General features: G+C 47.6%; 1 protein-coding gene across 1 annotated transcript; it reads left to right on the top strand.

The window, feature by feature from the left end:
• The first annotated feature begins 5275 nt into the window (after positions 1-5275).
• Positions 5276-13104, top strand: LOC128421954 (acrosin-like). The gene is made up of 5 exons (XM_053405333.1): positions 5276-5434; positions 6070-6270; positions 8531-8814; positions 9871-10016; positions 10217-13104. The coding sequence occupies exons 1-5, from the start codon at positions 5325-5327 to the stop codon at positions 11564-11566; spliced, it is 2091 nt and encodes a 696-aa protein (XP_053261308.1). The 5' UTR covers positions 5276-5324; the 3' UTR covers positions 11567-13104.
• The last annotated feature ends 201 nt before the right edge of the window (positions 13105-13305 follow it).

Raw genomic sequence — 13305 nt, 5'->3', positions numbered from 1 at the left:
AGGCAGCAGGAGGAAGATGGCATTGCAATCCTCTGCTCATGTCTGGACAGCTGCTGCACTAAGCAGTGATCCAGTTTAAAGATTCAAAGCAGGGGGGATGTGGATTTGGGGGAGGGCAGGACAGAAAAAGGGTGAAGATCTTTCAGATGGGATTTTTAAGAAATAAAAAAGCATCGGTCACAAATCCAAGAGAGCCAGTGTTGTTAGAGTGTGGCATAGAGTGTGGATTCCCTGCCAGCCAAGAAAGGACAAAGGGACTGTCTTCTTCTGGAATAATTTCCAAGTGTATGTTACTTTTCTAAGATAAGTCTGCCTTATGGGATCCGACTGTGAACAGAATGTGAGTAAACTCTTTTTATACTTTTATAGAAGACTGTGTCCTGTCTTATCTTTTATGAGGGAATAAGGGGAAAATACCAGAACAGTTATTATAGAGGCTTTAGCGAGCCTGAGCAAAACGCATCCGCTGCAAAATTTAAAAGAGGGGAATGTTACTCTGCTGAAATTGTGGAACTTGTTAACACAAGTTGGATAAGGATATAATCAGACAATATATCCTCTCCTGCATCCCTGAACATTCCCACAAAGGGTTAGTGGCCCCAGCATTACATGTTTTTGTGTATTTTTGAAGGATTGCGTTGGATTGTGATTTTGAGTTGAGTAATATTTTTCTGAGAGAACTTCCTGGTAAGCACATGGTCCTTTGTTCTATTGTGCAGTGGGGATTAAGCAACCCCTCCCCTCCCTCAGAGTTCACAGTGACCCAAGGCAGTGAAGATTTGTTTTGTATTTTGAGATTTTTGAGATTTTGATTTTAAAATTTTGACAAATTTTTGAATATTTTTCACATTTTTGAATTCTAAGATGGCTAGAGCAGCTTTTGATAGTGATGCAAAACTAGGAATGCCTGTGCTAAATGAATACAATTTTGTGCACTGGAAGAAGCGCTTAATAGCATTTCTAGATTAAAAATACGTTTTGGATGCTGTAGAGAACCCTCAGCCTACAGGAGCAACTGAGGAAGATTTAGCCAAGATAAGAGCTTGGAAAGACAAGAACAGCGAAGCCAGACACATAATTTCGAGTGGACTTTGTGATGAGCATCTATTAATAAATAGTCAAGATGATGCATCTCAAATCTTAAGTAATATTGAGCGCATGTATCAAGAATCTACCAAGAACTCCTAAGGACCTTGATGTGTAAATTAACCAGACTGAGGATGAATTCAAAAGAAGAACTCACAGAGCACATCAACAAGTTTGCTGAGATTATTCAAAGGATTGATCTTATTCCTAAGCCTTTTGATGAAGATACAAAGACATCATTTTTGCTATCATCCCTAGGACCAAAGTTTGATTAATTTGTTAGCATAATGGACCACAGAGAAGGTCTAACTTTTAAAGACCTGACCAGTCATTTAAGGGAGGAATGCAGAGAGAGAGCTGAGTCTCCAGTAAGAAATGCTAGAAGCAAGGACAGTAATTATGCATCTAGGCAATTTACAAAGTCCAGAGAAATGCCCAAGAAAGTGGTTTGCTTCAATTGCAACAAGGAAGGGCACATTGCAAAGAACTGCAAAGCTCCTAGGACAAGAAAACCCCACCCCTTTCAGCCAAAAGGGGAAAAGAAGGGGAAATCTGAATGCACTTTGCTACTACAAGAAAGGAATTTAGCTGTCCAGAATCATGAAAATTGTTGGGTAATTGTTGTAATAAGTGGATTATTGATTCTGGGGCGAGCTCACATTTCTCATTTGAAAAGGACTATTTTAATGACAAACCTAGACAGCATCTTAAAAAGCAGAGACATCACCTTGCCAACAAAGGTCTGTATAGTTAAAGCTCTGGTTTTGCCAGTAGTGATGTATGGAAGTGATAGCTGGACCATAAAGAATGCTGATCGCCGAAGAATTGATGCTTTTGAATTATGGTGCTGGAGGAGACTCTTGAGAGTCCCATGGACCGCAAGAAGATCAAACTGATCCATTCTGAAGGAAATCAGCTCTGAGTGCTCACTGGAAGGACAGATCCTGAACTGAGGCTCCAATACTTTGGCCACCTCATGAGAAAGACTCCCTGGAAAAGACCCTGATGTTGGAAAAGATAGAGGGCACAAGGAGAAGGGGACGACAGAGAACGAGATGGTTGGACAGTGTTCTCGAAGCTACCAACATGAGTTTGACCAAACTGCGGGAGGCAGTGGAAGACAGGAGTGCCTGGCGTGGTCTGGTCCAGGGGGTCACGAAGAGTCAGACACGACTAAACGACTAAACAACAACAAAAATTTTAATGAGATAAATGATGAAGTATCTGAAATTGAGATTGCAGATGGCAACATTGTTAAAGCAAAAGGTGCAGATTCCATGGACTTGAAATTCAATATAAACAATGAATCATAGAATCATAGAGTTGGAATAGACCACAAGGGCCATCGAGTCCAACCCCCTGCCAAGCAGGAAACTATTGAATCCACAGTTTCTAGAGTTTTGTATGTACCACAACTGAGCTGCAATTTACTCAGCGTGTCCACTTTGGACAGAAAAGGTTTCCAGATTACGTTTGGAAATGGAGAGTGTAATGTGACTAAAAACGGTAAAGTGTTTGTACAAGCCAAGCTAGTAAATGGTGTATATGAGATTGATCTTTCAGAGAACCAGTCTGCAAAAGTAGCATATTCCAGCCAGAAGGATGAGGCAGACCTGGACCTATGGCACAGAAGGCTTGGACACAGAGACACCAGCGTTATTCTGGATCTACAGAGAAGAGATCTTGTAAGAGGTTTGCAGGTAACAAAGAGCAACAGAGCTCCAGTATAAGCTGTGTTACTGAAAAGGCTGTAAAACCTTCATTTCCACGTTGTACAGAACACAGAAGCACCAAAGTGCTTGACATTGTGCACACTGACTTATGTGGACCCATTAATGTTCCTTCACTGGGAAAGAATAGATACATGCTAATATTTGTTGATGATTTTTCAAAGTAAAGAGCTGAAAAAAGGACAAGATGCAATAAATGGTGATATTGAGGCTCTAAAAAAGAATACAGGAAGAAATGCTTGATCAGATAGCAATCTCAGAAACGCATGAAAGAGAATGAATTCTCTGCTTCCGTGGGATCCCCGAAACACCAAATGAGGGCATCGAAGCAAAACTGAGAAAAGAGTTGGCGACCTGGCTGGGAGTACAAGAGGATCAGTTAACAATGGACATTGACAAGATCTTCAGGATCAAACCAGATCATGGAAAAACCTTTAAGGGACCTGGTAATTGCATGGTTTTCCTTAATTCAAGATTACTGAAAGACAAGATATTGCAAAAAAGAAAGTTGATAATCAACGGGAGAAATATTCTAATTTACAAAGAAATCCCAAAACGTCTGTTGAAAAAGAGACAAACGTACCAGACTCTGACAGAGGCATTGAAGACAAATGAAATTAGATACAAGTGGGAATTTCCTGAAGGTATTTCCTTCATTTACAAAGACAGAAGAAAGACCATTAGATCCCCAGAAAAATTAGGAAATTATAGGCGGAAATATAAAAGAGACCTGGGAGGGGGTACAGCTCAAGAAAGAGAAGAAAGAGATGAAGGACAGGAAAGTCCAGGAGGAGAATAAAAGAAACAGAAGCTCTCATAACTATTTTACTGTACTTAAATGCAATTCCATATTTTATGTTGTTATTTGATTTTGTGTTTAATAAAGATTAATGAACTTGAACATTATATCGTGGAACATCAGTGGTTTGAACAATAAGGTGAAAAGGCACAAAACCTAGCATATTGTAAGAAAGAAATATTGGGATGCCATTTGTCTCCAGGAAACACATATAGCAAAGAAACATGACAAAGTTTTGATAAATAATAAATTAGGAACAGAATATATAGCATCATTAGAATATATAGCATCATTAGAATACAGTAATGACAGTATGATCGTTATGGGATACTTCAACGGAGTAATAACTCTGGATCTAGATAGAACAGAGAGAGAGACAACATCAAGAAAAGGGAAGCTCCAAGAGAGAAAGGAGAGAGAAACATATAAAGGACAGACAATATACCTTCTATTCATATGCTTAAAAATCAGCCAGTCGTATGGATGCAATCTGGACTTCAAACAATCTAATACCTTTTATAAGTAAAATTGAGATCCTCCCGAAAACGATATCAGACCATAATCCAGTAATGATGGAACTAAGATATAATAAAATTAAAATTAAAAATTAAAAAATTAAAAAACAGAAGTTGGAGGTTGAATTTTATGCCATTTGTTCTTTGTGTCCCTTTTCTTTGAGTGGTTTAAAATATCTGATGCAATTGCAGCGAGGTTTCTTCTTTCAACTTTTTTTGCAAAACCTTGGCGTCTATACCTAGTTAGGGGGTGTCACATTTAAATCTCCCGCTCTGTGATCTAAGAAAACCATCCATCTATGCATGTCTCTTCCTGGAAACCAAGGTTCCCATACAGCACAAATGTAAGAAGGACTGCTGTCCCCCCCCCCCCAGTGCTAGTCCTACGCAGAGGAAAGCTACTGAAATTAATGGGCCTAAGTCACATTTGCACTGGGCAACAGAATCATAGAGCGGTAGAATTGGAAGGGGTTCCCAGGGGTCATCTAGTCCAACCCCCTGCAATGCAGGGATCTCAGCTAAAGCATCCGTGACAGATGGCAACCAAGCTTTTTGGAAATTTATTCTTAATCTGGAAATTTAGCCTTGATTAGTCCCCCTTCTGTGTCCAGCTGTGGTTTGCCAATAGAGCCGAATGCAGACTTGTTTTAGCGGCTGGATGAGGCCCATCTGGTCCTGCATCCTGTTCTTACAGCGCGTACCCCTCGACCTCATTCCAGCTTCTGATTGGATTCCATGATGTCCCATTTTGACTCTCGCTTGAGTCACATGATGGAAAAATCAGAAATATGTCTTCAAAAAGTTGTATAGCTACTTATCTCCTTGCCCCAGGGGAGTCACATAACTCCTGACCTTCCAACGTTTCTCTGATGAAAATAGGGACATCCTAAGAAAAAGCGGGACATTCCAGGATCAAATCAGAACCTGGGTCAGATCCCGTAAATCCAGGACTATCCCTGGAAAATAGGGTCCCTGGGAGGGTCCGCTGTTGTATACAGTTTGAGTGTGCACAGGTAATGCAGGGAGAAAGGGGCACACAGAAAGGAGCCCTTTGCACACACAACTTGACTCCAGAACATAGGCTTTTGAGCATGGTGCCAAAGAGAAGAGAAGAGAACTTGTGATGATGTCAGACTGTCCACCTGCTGATCTGTCAGATCTTCCATTTTGTGATGTCATGGATTCCAGGAAAACATGGAGGAAGCAACAACACCTGGAGCCGGCAGAAGGATGGAGTGGTGGCTCCTCCCTGTTCTGGCCCTCGCTGCTTTCCGCCCAACCCATGCCAAGGAAAGCAACTGCGAGTAAGTGGGGAGAGAGGCCAGACATGGGGAGGAGGCAGGAGGGGGAATCCGAACCACCAACTCCTTCTGGATGTGGTCTTGAAGAGGAGGGGGCACAACTGACCCCATGGCTGCTCTCACTCCCATTCATTGTGGTGGGTCAAAACTAGCGTGCAAAGACAGAGTCTGTTGTGAGAGGGCATGTTCCTCCCTCTCTCAGAATACTAGAATCCATCTGGGTCACACAAGGAAGCAGAATGGGGGACCACTCAGGGGACAAACAAAATGAAATATTTCTTTTCTTGAAAGAGGACAGAGGGAGGGAGGGAGAGAGAGGTAGAAAATAGTTTACTAATTTGGATTTGCTGAACAGTCCATCTTTGCCTCTGGCCCCACCCACCACTGAGATGTGGCCCTCAGAAGACAATGTGGCCCCTGGCCTGGAGAAAGTTCTCTCCTCTGTCTTAAAAGCCTGGGAGTGATGGGCATTTGGGAGGCATCCAGAGGTGCAGCTGGACACCTCCAGTTTCATCTCTCTCTTCCCAAGATGGCCAAGAGGAGGGGACTGACCAGTATTTGGGGCAAACTGGGGAGAGTTGATATATATGCAATGTCTCTGATCTTCTGTAGATGGCAATCTGTTTCTTGCTTTCCAGCGGAGTCTGCGGAAGGCGTCCCATGGCAGGCAGCCATAACCTCCTCCGGGTTGTGGGCAGCAGCAACGCTTCCCCCGGAACATGGCCCTGGATGGTCAGCTTCCAAATAAAAACTTTTAGGGGATACTTCAGTTTCTGTGGAGGCTCCCTGATCAGCCCTCGATGGGTCCTCAGCGCAGCCCACTGTTTTCAGAAAGCAAAGTAAGCAAAGGGTTCTCAAGGAGTGTTGTCACGGGGTCTGCAAACCTGGCACCCACGTCGGGGGCATCTCATGGGAGCAGAGTCCCACCTTCTGCTTTCAGAGGGGTGGCTGCTGTCAGCATCGCAGGGCGTCAAAACTCAGAGCCAGCCTTCAGCCTCCAGCGGTCTCCAAAAAGGGCCAGATTTGATGAAGTGAAGGGCCTTGAGGGCTGACCTTTTTTTTAGGATTGAAGTTTTTTAGGATTCGGAAGCCCAGGAACAGCCTTCATCAATTGCGGTTCTGATCTTGGTCGATTGTGGCTGAGAAAGAAAATCTTTTCTCTGCCGCCAGTCTCATGCAAGCCTGAGATTCTCCTCCTCCTCCTCCTCCTCCTCCTCCTCCTCCTCCTCCAGCCGAGCCTTCTTCCTCCAAAGCCAGCTTGCTTTCCTTCCCCACCACACGCTCTGTGCTTTGGGGGAGGGAGAGAGAGAAGCCCTGTGATAGTCTCCTCAGAGAGAACGGGCTTGAATCCTTGTGCACTCCATCTGTCTCCTCAGATCTCTGAAAACTAATATAAAAATGTTTACTTACTTGTCCATCTAGTACAGTGGTCCCTCGGGTTACAGACACTTCAGATTACAGACGCTTCAGGTTACAGTCTCCACTAACCCAGAATAAGAACTTTGCTTCAGGATGAGAACAGAAATCATGCGGCAGTGGGAGACTCCATTAGGTAAAGTGGTACTTCAGGTTAAGACTAGTTTCAGGTTAAGAACGCACCTCCAGAATGAATTACCGTATTTTTCGCCCTATAGGACGCACTTTTTCCCCTCCAAAAATGAAGGGGAAATGTGTGTGCGTCCTATGGGGCGAATGCAGGCTTTCGCTGAAGCCTTGAGAGCGAGAGGGGTCGGTGCGGACAGAGGGAGGCGGAACGCCACCATCCCGCTGTCTCCCAAAGTGGTTTGGAGGCTGACGGCGGGGAGACCCCGCCGCCAGCCCCACAAGCTCCGGGGACAGTGGGGAGGCACAGCGCTTCTCCCCACTATCCCCGGACCTGGTCTGAAGGCGGGCGGCGGGGAGAAGAGCGCTTCTCCCCGCTGCTGGCCTCGCAAGCTCCGGGGACAGCTGGGAGGCGCAGCGCTTCTCCCCGCTGTCCCCGGACCTGGTCTGAAGGCAGGCTGTGGGGAGAAGAGCGCTTCTCCCCGCTGCCGGCCCCACAAGCGCCTGGGGGGGAAATAATTTTTTTTCCCTTTATTTCCCCCCAAAAAAACTTGATGCGTCCTATGGGCCAGTGCGTCCTATGGGGCGAAAAATACGGTAAGTTCTTAACCCGAGGTACCACTGTAACTATTTGGGTCTGTCATGATAATATCAAAACATAAGTACTATATTTGTGAAATAGAGATCCATTTGTTTGTTTCTTTGTTTGTTTGCTTGCTTGTTTCATAAACTTAAATGACTTCGGAGGGTGGTTGATCACTGCCAGTTTTTGATACTGGATAGCAGATCAAAACCTACTTAAAGTTGGACATGCCTGGTCCAGCGGTGCTCCTGCAAAACTTGAAAAAAAGACACTGGGACTAAACTGGCCCCCTTCTGTTTCATTCATGTTTCCGGGACTCATCCTATAGGTTCTTTCGACTATGTAGTGTTACTGAAGTTTTCAGTTCGCACGCAGGCCCACAGATCTGCAAACCGGACAAGCCTTTCTGGAGTTCTTTTGTGAAATTTTGCTCCAGAATTTGCCGCTCCAGAGTTTAATGAAAACAGCAGAGGTAGATGAAAAGTCAAATTTATTACACTAAAAAAAAAAAGGAGAGCAATGAGTAATGAATAGAAATGTGTTTAAGAATGCATGCATTGGGGTAAAGCGTCCTTTAAAATGCAATATTTATGCAATATTTCATGAAAACAATGTACACAAACAATTGGTTTGGGGGCAAATTGCTCTGCAAAAATGTGTATGTTAAGAGCAATTTATACTAAAATGATGATGATTTTTTACGAGGACTTTAAAAAAAAATGACGTGGAGAAGATTAGAAACATGATAGGAACCAAAACCAACACCCCAAATGTAATTTCCAAAGATTTCCCTCCACCCCTTTAGCAGAGTCATGCAAAGTCCCTCCACCCCTTCAGCAAAGCAACTCTTCATTGCTCCACTAATAACGTCGCCCCAATTTGATGAGGGACCACCAATGAGCAAGTTGTTTGCATCTGGTTTTCCAAATCCACCTGGAACACAGTCCCCACTCTGTGCATATTCTTTGTTGCAGAGAAATACCAAATATCAGCCTGTCGATTGGCGCCAACCGCATCTCCAACCCTGGCCCCGATGCCCAGAGGCGCTGGATCAAGAGGCTGGTGAACCACGAACTCTTTGAGCACTTCTTGAACGATACCTACAGGAAAGTGCACAACGACATTTCCTTGGTGGAGCTGAACGAGCCAGTCAACTGCACGGACTATATTCAGCCAGCCTGCTTGCCGGATGACAGCGTGGTGGTTTCATTGCTCAAGCACTGCTATGTCAGCGGTTTTGGAATTATAGACCCGAAAAGTGAGATCTGCAGGGAAACCAGGCCCCCAGAAGGAGCGGCCTGGCTGTGTGCCTAAAGTAAATTTGCAGACTACACCTTCCCTGCAGATCAATTTCACCAAAGAAACATAATAGCAATGGTAGTCGAGGTGGAAATTTCAACTCCTGCGTTGTAGGGGGTTGTGCTGGATGCCCCTTGGGGGTCCCTTCCCACTCTAGGATTCTAAGTTGGTAGTTACGGTTGGGCTGTGTACATCAGAAGCCCTGAGTCTTAGGGGTGAGGCAGGTGTGTGCGTGTTTCACAGGGCAGAAAAGGATGGAGATGGTTGGTTTTGAGAGCCATTCCACTTCACGGCTTCTGGGCAGATCGCCTTCTCCAGACATAGATGCTTGCCCCCAGAACTCAGCTCAGTAATGATGGCTTTGCATGCAGAAGATTGAGTTTCAATCTCTGGGTAGGGCTGGTGGAAACTCCTGTCTACCTCTGCTGTCGCTCAGTGTATGCAATACTAGGACAGATGGAGAGATAGGGAGGGAGGGATATGGTTTCAGGAGGAAACGGGGAGTTTGGGGGTTTCTAAGGGCCCCCAGGTGACACAGGTGGTGCTGTAGGTTAAACCACAGAGCCTAGGACTTGCCGATCACAAAGTCGGCGGTTTGAATCCCCACAATGGGGTGAGCTCCTGTTGCTCGGCCCCTTCTCCTGCCAAGCTAGCAGTTCGAAAGCACGTCAAAGTGCAAGTAGAGAAATAGGTACCGCTCCAGCGGGAAGGTAAACGGTGTTTCCGTGCGCTGCTCTGGTTCACCAGAAGTGGCTTAGTCAGTTACGACTGGACCTAATGGTCAGGGGTCTCCTTTACCTTTAAGGGCCCCCAGAAACCAGGAATTTACCCTACTCTGCAGCCTGGCGTACCCTTGTCTCTGATCTCACCCCAGTCCATCAACTAAGTTTTAGGGGGGTGATTCTGCTACACATGCCTTCATGCCTCTCTCCCTTAGTCCTGGGGGTGCAGGTGGGGTGGGGAGTGAAATCTGAACTGAGCCTCCCCTCCCCCCACTTTCCCTTTCTTCTATCAGCGAGAAAATTTCCCGACATCCTGCAGGAGGGTACTGTTGACCTCATCCCCATGGCGACATGTAGCAGCCCGGACTGGTGGTCCAATAGGATCCTCGAGGAGAACATCTGCGCTGGAACCTTGGAAGGAGGCGTAGCTTCTTGCAAGGTGGTGAAGCTACAACAAAATCAAGGCTATGGGTTTGGCTTGGGGGCAAAACTCTCTGGTGCTCCTGGAGCAGCAGAGCCCTTGCTCTGAACATGCAAAACTTCTCTGTGATTCATCCTCCAGCATCTCAGGCAGCAGCCGTGAAAGAAGGCCCCTCAGAGACCAAATACTCACAGGAGCCTTTTCTCTCCCACTTGCAGGGCGACAGAGGCGGCCCCCTCATGTGCCGGGAGCAGAGGTCCGAACGCTACTGGGTGGTTGGAATTGCCAGCTGGGGACCGTCTGTCTGCGGCCAGGGGAAAAGGCCGGGGGTCTACACCTCCACACAGTTCTACCGCGACTGGATCAGGAAGACGACCAATGAGGACCTTTCACTACCCAACCACCCACCGCCAATGGCACAGCCCCAGCTTATGCGACTGCCACACCCCCCTCCAAGGCCACAGCTCCAAATGCGACAAAATGGGAATGTGCCATATCCCAGGCCTTGGCCACCCCCCAACACCAGCCCTCAGATCCCTCCTGTGGGCTGGCCCACCACCAGACTTTGGCCACCCCCCAACGCCACCCCCCAGACCCCTCCTGTGGTCTGGCCCACCACCAGACCATGGCCACCCCCCAAGGCCATACCCGAGGCCCCTCCTGTGGTCTGGCCCACCACCAGACCATGGCCACCCCCCAAGGCCATTCCCCAGGCCCCTCCTGTGGTCTGGCCCACCACCAGACCATGGCCACCCCCCAAGGCCATTCCCCAGGGCCTTCCTGTGGTCTGGTCCACCACCAGACCACGGCCACCCCCCACGACCACACCCCAGACCCCTCCTGTGGTCTGGCCCACCACCAGACCATGGCCACCCCCCAACACTACCCCCCAGACTCCTCCAGCATCCTGGTACATGACCAGACCTTTGTCACCCCCCGAGACCACCCCTCAGACACCTCCTGTGGTCTGGCCCACCACCAGACCATGGCCACCCCCCAACACTACCCCCCAGACCCCTCCTGTGGTCTGGTCCACCACCAGACCATGGCCACCCCCCAACACTACCCCCCAGACTCCTCCAGCATCCTGGTACACGACCAGACCTTTGCCAACCCCCGAGACCACCCCTCAGACGCCTCCTGTGGTCTACCCCACAACCAGACCTTGGCCACCCCCCAGCACCACCACCCAGACCCTTCCCATGTCCTGGTCCACTCCCAGAGCCAACTCCCATCCCACATGGTGGACCAAAGGAGGGGGTCCCAGTCCCGTTATATCGGACATGGCTCCTGGAACAAGGCCCACGGGACCGGGCAACTCGACTCCCTCCCGGGGCCCAATCTGGGGCCTAACGTCCATGCGGTTGGGAAGATTGCATCTGAGGACAAGGGCCCCAGCTTGGCATGGGCAGATTTACAGGCCGTGGGTCTCGATTCGCAGGCCGTGGGTCACGATTCGCACAGCCCCACCACAGATTGAGTCCAGGTTGCTGAAGCCGCTGCAAAGGCAAGTTCCGGCGCCACCCGGGAGCCAAATGGAAGTGGCCCCTAGCTCAGCCGAGGGCTGATAAGGACTGCCAGGCTCGGGTGGCAATGCCAGGGGTGCCCGTGGGCATGGTGGGTGGGCTGCCCCTGCCAGATCTCAGAGCCAATGACCCGTCCTTTGCTGGTAACAAACTAAATGCATCTTCTCCCCATTTGATTTTCTTCTTCTAACTTCACCCATAATGGATCACGTGCGCAAAATTCATCTCATTGCCTCTCCACCGTTTCCTCGGAGTTTCTCAACTTGGCTTGAATATGAAGTTGAATGGGGACTTAATGCTGCAAACAGCTTGTCGGTGACACTTTTTAACAAAATAAAAAAATCAAAGTTCTCAAAATGAGTAAAACCACAAATGAATGGATCAACAGGTGAGTGTTGGTGTGCTGCTTTTCGCAACCCAAAGCAACAGCTCTCCTGAATCATGCTTGGGAGGCTGTAAGGTGAATTATTTGTGTCACCTGCTGTGATCTGCTTCTGTTATTCCAGCTGCAGATCCAGGCTGTTCCCTGGAAGCTGCAAGTCTCTATTGCAAACTTTCTTCAAAGAGGGCCAGATTTGATGCAGTGAACATGCGTGAGGGCCGACCAAAGTTGCAGAGCCTTTTTTAGGACTGAACTTGTTGTGCTTTTGGTGGCTTTTACCCCAGGAAATAAACTGCAACAGGGGCCAGATTAAATTGACCGGTGGACTAGATTAGTCTGGACTTTGCACGTGCCTGCTCTATGGGCTAAGCCAGGCCTGCTGTGATCTGCTTCTGTTGCTGCAGATCTAGGGTGCTGCAATGCTCTATTGGCTAAGGCAGGCCTACCTGCACCACATGAAAGGGATTCCTGAAGCCATGGTGCTCCCTGTAGATGCAGCCAAACCTTGTTTTCCAGCTGCAGGTGCATGCTTGAAAGCTCCAGGTCCAAACAGTTTTCTTTCTGCCCCAGCTCTTTCCTGGGCAAAATCTGCATTTTACCACTGAATTGGAGGCAATTGTTCCCACCAATTCAGCGGTAAAATGAGGGTTTCCCCAGAGGAAAGAGCCAGGACAAAAAACCCTGCTTGGACACAGAGCTTTAAAGCCCCAATTGAAACACAGCAGCAAAGGAAGTCCCTTGAGCCAGTCACTGCCCCTCAGCTTAAGCCTACCTCATAAGGCTGTTGTGTGGGTTAAGGGTGGAAAGGTAGAACCATTGTCACCACCTTGAGCAATGTGGGGGGGATGGGATGGGATAGAAACGCAATAAATAATGGTATCAAGGCATTTATACACCATCCCGCTTTCCTTCCTGCTGGTGCCTGCACTGCAGCTTCCTCATGATGAAATTCTGCAGTTTTAAACACCCCAGTTTGTTAGGAGTCACTCTGCAAAGAAACAGAAAAGATGATTGTAACTTTAAGAACCTTTTCTGTGAGTTCTGGGTGTGGCTTTCTAGGCTGATTAGACACAGCTGGTGATGTGTATAAAAGAAAAGAAGTTGCAGTTTGAATTTTGCCTGCAGAGAGAGAACACCCACATGCTTTGTGTTTGCTGTTTTTGTATAGCTGTAATAAAACCTTTGTTTGAGTGTTTTACACCGGTCTCGTGGTTCTGTCATCTGCCACCAGAAGAAAAAAACCCTCATGGTTTGGTTGTTTCAGCAAAAGGCAGGAGGAGGGGGGTGGCACTGCAATCCTCTGCTCACATCTGGACAGCTGCTGCATTAAGCAGTGATCCAGTTTAAAGATGCAAAGGAGGAGGAATGTGGGTTTTGGGGAGGGCAGGATAGAAAAGGG

The sequence above is a fragment of the Podarcis raffonei genome, chromosome 10, assembly GCF_027172205.1.
Source record: "Podarcis raffonei isolate rPodRaf1 chromosome 10, rPodRaf1.pri, whole genome shotgun sequence".
Lineage (NCBI taxonomy): Eukaryota > Metazoa > Chordata > Lepidosauria > Squamata > Lacertidae > Podarcis > Podarcis raffonei.
Note: the sequence above shows the minus strand (reverse complement) of the source record. Positions and strands in the feature narration are given on the sequence as shown.

Excerpts from the sequence above, each read along its gene's own strand:
- LOC128421954 (XM_053405333.1), top strand. The coding sequence starts at position 5,325 with ATGGAGGAAGCAACAACACCTGGAGCCGGCAGAAGGATGGAGTGGTGG. Across the intron at positions 6,271-8,530 it reads CACTGTTTTCAGAAAGCAAA|AGAAATACCAAATATCAGCC; the intron begins GTAAGCAAAGGG and ends TCTTTGTTGCAG. Across the intron at positions 8,815-9,870 it reads TGGAATTATAGACCCGAAAA|CGAGAAAATTTCCCGACATC; the intron begins GTGAGATCTGCA and ends TTCTTCTATCAG.